Genomic DNA, 8,729 nt, shown 5'->3' with positions numbered 1-8,729 from the left:
ATTGGAATACTTTGTAATGTTTGTTGCCAAGTCTTTGTGACTTTGTGCATAGTCATTACAAGAGGATCAATGCATATTGATGGATTTTGAGCATTCTAACACTCTTATGGTGTACATGCAACCCTATAAACCTTGGATCTATGTTTTCTCTATTATACATGCAAATATTTGATATTCCAAGGTTTCATCCTAACTAGCATAATATGAAGCAACTATACTACAAGAATCTAGTAGAATGACATACCTCTTGATGTTGTAGCTTGATTTCACGGAGATTAAGAGCCTAGTGCCTCAAGTGTGACACCTCAAATGGTTCACACAGCACCACCAACAACTTGGAATAACTTGAGAGAGAAGTTCTTATGCTCAAATCGGCTAGCCCTCATGTGTACACACCTTAGTGCCAATTTCTTGAGCCATATGGTCCTTATATATTGTGGCTACTAGGGTTACACCATGTAACTCATGTCTTTCCATATTCTTCATGCTCCATGGGTTAAAACCTCTATGGAGTATCCATGGGTTATTCCATGGGTTTAGCCCAACATGAAGAATTATGGATCATAAGCCCACATATATAAGAATGAATGATTTACACAATCAATCCCCATATATTTAATTAGTCTCCTTTTGATCACAAAATTAATTCCAAATTAATTCTTGATCAATACTAATTAAATAATATGATTTCATATTAATATATTAGAACTTATAATATATTAACAAATCATAAATATCCTTTTTCTCACAAAAGTCTATCCAAATTGTTCCGATGCCATGCAACCCAAATAGTCTCCCACTTGGATAAGTCTAAAACTATTATTGCGTATGACTCCAAAACCCGACTAGCAATCGTAGCTCTTAAAAGCCGCTGTCGAACTCTGAACAAATCAATGACGCGTCCATTAGATAAGGGATCATATATTCCTCCATTCTAGATATCATATGGACTGAGACATGGATTATAATCATTCTCTCTGTCCATCTGCTGTTTCCCGATTTCCGATTTATGACGACTGACTAATTGAACAAATCACATCTGTGACATCCCCAAAATCACGGCCAGAAAAGACCGATTTTGTTTATGCTTTTAAATAAAATCAGAGTAATCCTTTGATTAAAAGAGTTGCGGAATTTGTTCCCAAAACAAAATATGATAAGAATTTATGAAAGCATTTCATAAAGAAATGTATTTTCATTATATAACAAAAACCTCGGGATGTCATGTTCCGATACAGACCAAAAGCATAAACAATACAAAATAGACCTTACAACAGTTACATATAACTACTGGTCTATAATCCAAAAATATCTTGACAATGTCATCCAACTTATGCTATCGTGCCACTACCTGTAATACAAAGAAAATCTGAGTGGGTCAGGCTTGGGAGCCTGGTGAGCATATAGGGTTTTCAACCAACAATAAATAATTATATTTAGTTCATCAACCAACAATAACCCGATTACCCGTTCCCGTTATCCTCACATTACGTCCCTAAAACACCTATCATAAGGGACCTAGACTAAGGATCAACATCGGGATGGACACTACTGCCAAGGGGGTTCCTCCGCAATAAATGTCCAAAAGGCAACCAATAACTTGGTTGTTATAAAACTTATCGCAACCAATAACTTGGTTGTTATAAAACTTATCGCTGTGTGTAATTTGATGAGTAAGTACAAGCAAACACTTGGGTCAAAGTTTATCCATTCCTTTTACCCTTGGAGGGATAAAAGCGATATCTGTGGGCCCCTCGATGATTTAGTGATGACACCCCTAAGTGCTTGGCCAAGCCTGGACTGATTTGATTTGTTCAATTAGTCGGTCGTCATAAATCGGAAATCGGGAAACAACAGATGGACAGAGAGAATGATTATAATCCATGTCTCAGTCCATATGATATCTAGAATGGAGGAATATATGATCCCTTATCTAATGGACATGTCATTTGACTAGGTCAGAGTTCGGCAGCAGCTTTAAGAGCTACGATTGCTAGTCGAGATCTTGGAGTCATACGTAACAATAGTTTTAGACTTATCCAAGTGGGAGACTGTTGGATTAGATGTCTAAGCCCATAACTATTATTGGTATGTATTCGACCCGAGAGTAGCATGGTCCATTTAGGTTGCATGTCATCAGAGCAATTGGATAGACAAAATGAGAAAAAGGATACTTATGATTTATATTAATATATTATAAGTTCTAATATATTAATATGAAATCATATTATTTAATTAGTATTGATCAAGAATTAATTTAGTGATCAAAAGAAACTAATTAAATATGGACTCTTATTTATATATATGATGGGCCAAGTTCATTTAGGTTGGGCTAAGCTTTCATGGATAGTCCATGGAGTTTTAAACCATGGATCCTATGGAAATGAAAGGTCATGGGTATTAGGGTTTACATGAATGTAACCCTAATCCTCCACACTATATAAAGAGGTCTCTAGTTCATGAAATTGGCACTAGTGCATACACAAAAGAGGGCAAGGCCGATTTTCATAGAGTGAACCTAAGTATTCTTCTTCTCTAGTTATTCCAAGGGTTTTTGGTGTTGTGTGAACCATTTGAGGTGCAACACTTGGGGCACTAAGTTCTTAAAGGTTCAAGACTTCAAGCTCCATCAAAAGGTATGTCATCTAACTAGACTTTTGTAGTATAGTTGCTCCATTGTATGTAAGTTAGGATGAAAACCTTGGAAAAATCATATTTGTATGTATAATAGAGAAAACATAGATCCAAGGTTTCTAGGGTTGCATGTACACCATAGGAGTGTTAGAATGCTCAAAACCCTTCAGATTTTTTGGTATAATCCGGTGTGTGTGCGTCCAATGTACAAGTGTACATTTATTTCATTGGCCGTTGATCATTATGATTTCCGACGCTCACGATTGGTTCCTTGGTTCCTTGTTAATTATAGTTCTCTATTGAATTTCGACGCTTGGTTCCTTGGTTCCGGTGTGTGTGCGTCCAATGTACAAATGTATAATCCGTTGATCACTTTAAATTTCGACGCTTTGGATTGGTTCATTGGTTCCTTTATTAATAATGGTTCTCTATTGATGCAACGAACAACCAAAATTTATTTGGTCAAAACCAAAATTTACAACAAAATCTTTTCCCTACTTTTACTTTGATGCAACAAACAACCAACCAACCATCGCCTACAACCAACCAACCATCGCCTACAACACAACCATCGGTTCAAGTGGAAGCGGGAGGTAGTAAGAGAGGGAAAGGGAAAGGAAAATCGAAAGGGAAATCGATAGCGATTGAAACAGAAAATGCAGACGTTCCACAATGGTGGACACCGGATGAGGAATATGCTTTGACGGCGGCTTGATATGCTACTTCAAAAGACGAACTCCATGGAAATGGAATGAAGAAAGGAGCTTATTGGGGGCGGTGCTCAACAAGTTTCACGCTATTTTAAAGAAAAATCCATATCGCAACAATGACATGTTGAGCAGCAAATGGGGTCAAATAACTAAGCGGTGCAGCAAATTCAACGGTATTTACAACCGGCTTGAGGCGCAACAGCAAAGCGGAACCAATGACTTCGATTTGTTCAAATCTGCTAAGGAACAATATCGGGTCGAAATGAGACATGTTTTCGACTTTGAAAAATCACGGGAGTTGTTGCGAGTGAATCCAAGGTGAAATAAAACGCCTACATCATCGGAGGTTCAATCCAAAAGGTCTCGCAATTCGAGCTCGGTCGACGTGTCGGACGCACGGACTCACATCGGCCTAAACGCCGACACCGATGAGATCCCGGATGATATCAAGGAGATATCCCCACCACGACGACCGCCCGAACGCGACAAAGCGAGGCGCGCTGCAAGGCATGCAGTGGAGGTTGAGGCGAAAGCAAAAGAGGCGGCGGAAATGAGAGCGAAATTTGATGAGCACAATTTGTTAATAAAAGAAAAAAATGACTTGAAACGTCGTCATTTGGAGTTCCTAGAAAGGCAGACACATGAGAAGCAGGAGCAAAAAGATAGAGAGCTAATGACACAACAATTGTCAATTCTTCGGACTAGCGAGGAGGCTTTGGCGCCTCAAGATCTAGCGGTGCTACAAGCCATGAATGATCAAATTAGGAAGAAGTATTTGGGTTAATTAGGATTTTAGGAGTAATTTGAATGATATTTTAGTTATGATTTTAGGTTTAAAATTATGTTTTTTTTAATTGTAATCGTAATTTTAGATTTTAAATATTATTATTTTTTTAATTTTATGTTTTATAAAAATATATTCATGTTAGTGATTAAAAAAAACACAAAAAGGAAAAAAAACGAAAAAGGAAAAAAAAAACGAAAAAGTAAAAATAAAAAAATCAAATTCGAAAAAAAATAAAAAAAGAATATTTATTCTCAAAAAGTTGGTGTTGCATCTTGTTGCCCATTTCCCACTTGATGCTATAACACCATTTGCTTATGTGGCATGTGAGGTGGCACAACTTGGTGTTGCATCTTGTTGTCCACACCCAATGCTCTTATGTTTCTTTAAAAGTAATTGTAGTTTTTAGGCAAGTCAATCGGATTTTATTTTTCATTTTTCTAACCATAATTAGTTTATAAAGTACTCAACTATTTGCTAATATTATTTTTAACAACATATTCTAAAAGTATTTAATGTTTTATACCTAGGTGTGGTATTTTTATAAACTTTTTATCAAGTTATAATATGTTAAAACTTGATTAGAAAAAGTGATAAATATTGTTGGTGAGTCATTATTTAAATTAAAGTAATATGTGATGACCTTGTTATATAAAATTAAGTAGACCTCCGAGGCATAACGAAAGCAAGAACAAGAAAAATACTCAAAGGACATTTTTATTGTTTAATTCAAAATGCCTATGAAAAGATCAAATATGACAAAAACATAAAAAATAAAAACAAAAAGTTGGTGGATAATAAATGTTTGAAATAACCTTTAAAAAAATAACTTGTAAAAGCCTTTTCAAAAAAAAATTCAAATTCAAATATATATATATATATATATATATATATATATATATATATATATATATATATATATATATATATATATATATATATATATATATATTTGAAAAAACTACCATAAAAAAATGGTTGAGCTTGGGAATGTGAAGATTGCTTTAACAGACTACAAATCCCAATTTGACCTCTTTACAGTTTACACCCCCCTTAAAAGACAAGACAATTCCCTAATGTCGATGTCCTCCAATTCTATCCTATAATTTGTTTACATTTGTAATAAAATAATGTTACATTTACATGCTTCCACTCATCTGAATGAGCACCATGAGTTCTAGTGACTTATTGGCAACGATACATGTGGCTGAGAAACCACTACACATAAAGGGGTTCTCATCTCATCTCCATCAACCATCATGATGTGTGACCACCTTTGAAAACGAGTGCAGTGGAAGTCACGACTCACGGCTTATGCTTAATAAGTCTCAACTTGTACCCTCCCATCTTTGTCTTCTTTCAACTTTACTTCAAGGACAGGGAACCTAAACCATAAACAATTCTAACTTTTCATAACACGACAAACCAAGAAAACTACCTAGTTGCATTACAACTATTACCAATTCAACTTAACCAAAACTGACAATATCTTGGTATGTGCGCCTCAGATGATAAAGTCTAGTCTTTCTTGCCTTGTTCCATCTTATGAGGACATGACAATAAATTGCTTTTTTTGTTCCACATACAGTTTCTTGATACGTTTGTTCCACATATAAGGACATGACATGTTCTGTTCTGTTATGTTATGTCATGTACCGTTAAATACACTATAAACAACAAAAGTACAAAACAATAAAATGAAGGATCTTTACTATTTTTTTCCCCTAAGAAACAACATTAACATACATACAAGAAGCATAGAAGAAATAAGGGATACAATACATTACGCATATATAATTCTATAGTAGGGTTTGGTTGCATTTTGATCTTAATAATAATGATGACAACCTCGGTTACATGTACTTTAGATTGACTGAATGACTGTACAATTGGCTTAATGTTACACAACAAATGAAGCTTTCTTATTCTTAATCTGTTCTATGTCATTACTAAAATAAATACAACGTTTCACCTTCTTCTCGTTTTGTTTATATACAGAAGCCAGATCTACCTATATGCTTAAGAGTTGCATTAGATTTCCTGCTTATTTGGACATGTGCACTTTGCATGATGATCTGAAAGCTTCTGAAGTGTTAAAAAATTAAGACGAAATAAGTGAGATAATAATTACAGGTTTATGAAGAAGACGGATTAATTTGTGACTTAAAGTTAAAGGGTATTATTTATACCTCAACTTGTTTTTGAAGTTCTCTGATGTAACCCACAGCCAAATCCAACATGTCTGCTGTGTTTGTTTGCTGCAAATATTGAATACAAAGGACTTAATCTTGGGACATAATTAATAAACTGATAGAATGAAAAATGATGTTACCTTATCCATATTAGGAACAAGCTCTTGTAGTTTTCTCATTCTTTCACTTATTCGTGTTCTCCTTACCTACACATAAGTACAAAAATGGTTGTTTTTATTATCTTCATCATAAGGTAAAAGTAAGGTTCCAAATGATGAGTAGGTAAGAATGTTTATTTACCCTTTCAGCTATGCTTCTTGGATGGGTGGCACAACCCCTTTTAGCTCTGCTCCTTAAAGGCACATTGTCTTGGAACTGCAGTAATTTTTCCATGACAGATAACTCAGAGGAACTCGTTGGTAAACTCAGTTGATGACTCAAACCACTGGAAGCATGGATTCTCCCTTCATCATTCTGCTGATAAAGGTGATTTACTGTCAGGCTAAAGTTATTCTAAACCAATTTTCACAAGATGACATGTCATGTCATGTCAGATGTCACCCATTTTAATTTACCTGATTTTCTGTTGAACTTATTTGATCGCTTTCTCCAAGCTCTTTCATGAATTCATCAGTTAACATTGCTGGTTCATCCCAAGAACCACCAGGGAAGCCATAACCACCAGCTCTTGGATGAGTTTGACCAAAACCTCCATTGTTGTGTGCACCTGCACCACTCGTTCCCATGGTTTTGCCTTCGTTTTCAGGGATAAGAGACAGTGGTCTAGAAGATGAATGTGAAACTGATGAGAAAGCCATTCGATTTTCAAACCCCTTTGATAAATCTGGTACACTGCCATCATCAGTTCGAAATTTATCCATGGATCTCATCGTGGAGTAACCTGAAAAGAATTGTGATCAATTATAATTGCAGTGTGGGAAAAGATTAGGAAAATTAATGTTATAGGAATTGAAGTACCATTGCCCATATTAACGTGTTCGAAGAATCCAGCTGGTGAACTACTCTGACGAAGAAGGTTCGTTGGAGGATTCATGGCCACTAACGGGTCAACCAATGCGGGGCTAGAACCAGAAACAACCGAGTTATGATTATGATCGGCTTGCTGGTGGTTTTGGTACATCATCTGTTGCTGTTGAGACTGATATGTAAAATTCGCTCGTTCCTGCTTCATAGGATCCATAAATGGGGGGTCGTTTCCCCGAATTTGACCTATATTCTGATGAGAGCTTGAATTATCACCATCCCCGGAGATGAATCTCGATAAAATGCGTTCCGTTTCGGGGCTTGAAGACCGAGGGTTGAAGAATGGGTCAACTTCTTCGTCTTCATACATGCCACTGTTTATCAAATTCGAGAAATACGAACTCGGTGCTGATCTGTATCGCGTCAAACCAGTGTTCATAGTTTGTTGCCCCTGCTGCTGCTGCTGCAACTTCTGTTGCTGTTGTTGCCGTTGATTATGAAGATCCGAATCCATTAGAACCCTACAGGTTGCTTCCAACTACAATCTACGATAGAAACTAAAACTATTTCTTATAAAACATGCACACACTCAAAATTAAAGTAGCTTCTCAACAAGAAAACCAAACTTGACACCAACTCTTCAAAAGAAACTTACAAGATTTCACCATGAAGTAAACTCAAAGCTTCGCCATCGATAACAATACAAATCTGTATAAAAAAATCTACGTATTGGAGAAGATTAGCTTCAGAGGGCGATGAAAGCTGAATTGAAATTGAAATTCAATCAATTAACATTTGAAGAAATTGGTGAAAACTGTAAACCATGTTGGTGATGGGAGGCAGAGGAATGGAAGACGGTAGTGGAAGTTGGAGGAAGAAGAAAGAAGCAGCCATCTGTGGATTTTCCCTTTTTCCGGTTTTGTTGGTGTGAGTGCGTTGCAGGCTTGCAGCCAATAGGCCAAAAGCTGCTTTCCCATTCTTTGTTCCATTAATTTACCTTAACGCCACTTCATGTGAAAATTATTGGGGATAATGTTCGGAGCTGCTGAAGATCTACTTATTTATTTAATTTTTTTTTTAAAATTTTATTTTATTTTATATTTATCTTTTATTTTTCTCTTTTTATAAATTAATTTATCAATAGATTATTATCCTTTCTAATAAATAAAGATATTTTTTTGTCACTTGTTATATTCTCTTTTAATTTGTCAAATTTTATTTAATGGTTATTTTGAATTGATTTTTTTTTTCCATTTTATGAGTTTTTCTATTTTATTAAATTACACATAATATTTTAATGTAATAATTTTACTAATAAATGAATATCAAGTCCATTAATGAGCTTACCTTTTTATTTTTAAAATTCTCAAAATTAAAGTTCATTAGTTTCTTTTATTTATTTAATTTTTTTTAAAAGATAGAAAA

The 8,729-nt window shown here is 35.2% G+C and overlaps 1 protein-coding gene across 6 annotated transcripts; it reads right to left on the bottom strand.

Moving 5' to 3' along the window:
- Nucleotides 1–5,886: 5,886 nt before the first annotated feature.
- LOC145160788 (transcription factor bHLH130-like) lies at nucleotides 5,887–8,343 on the bottom strand. Of its 6 annotated transcripts, none has more exons than XM_079080116.1 (7): nucleotides 7,960–8,343; nucleotides 7,299–7,861; nucleotides 6,896–7,221; nucleotides 6,621–6,797; nucleotides 6,461–6,526; nucleotides 6,318–6,386; nucleotides 5,887–6,203 (listed from the first exon to the last, which is right to left on the bottom strand). In XM_079080116.1, the coding sequence occupies exons 2-7, from the start codon at nucleotides 7,816–7,818 to the stop codon at nucleotides 6,117–6,119; spliced, it is 1,245 nt and encodes a 414-aa protein (XP_078936242.1). In that variant the 5' UTR covers nucleotides 7,819–7,861; nucleotides 7,960–8,343; the 3' UTR covers nucleotides 5,887–6,116. The 6 variants fall into 6 exon arrangements, with proteins under 6 accessions (XP_078936242.1, XP_078936243.1, XP_078936241.1 ...); XM_079080117.1 differs by having other exon boundaries at nucleotides 7,299–7,849; XM_079080115.1 differs by having other exon boundaries at nucleotides 7,299–8,343.
- Nucleotides 8,344–8,729: the final 386 nt, after the last annotated feature.

This window comes from Lactuca virosa, chromosome 2 (assembly GCF_052849685.1).
Source record: "Lactuca virosa cultivar CGN04683 chromosome 2, Lactuca_virosa_CGN04683_v6, whole genome shotgun sequence".
Lineage (NCBI taxonomy): Eukaryota > Viridiplantae > Streptophyta > Magnoliopsida > Asterales > Asteraceae > Lactuca > Lactuca virosa.
This window is presented reverse-complemented; position numbering and strand designations above follow the sequence as displayed.

What these genes read in the sequence shown, in the direction of transcription:
- LOC145160788 (XM_079080115.1), bottom strand. Translation starts at nt 7,818, where the DNA reads ATGGATTCGGATCTTCATAATCAACGGCAACAACAGCAACAGAAGTTG. An exon ending in ACACGTTAATATGGGCAATG is followed by an intron (nt 7,222 to 7,298) that starts GTACTTCAATTC and finishes AATTCTTTTCAG; the next exon opens with GTTACTCCACGATGAGATCC. An exon ending in AACTTCAAAAACAAGTTGAG is followed by an intron (nt 6,204 to 6,317) that starts GTATAAATAATA and finishes AGAAGCTTTCAG; the next exon opens with ATCATCATGCAAAGTGCACA.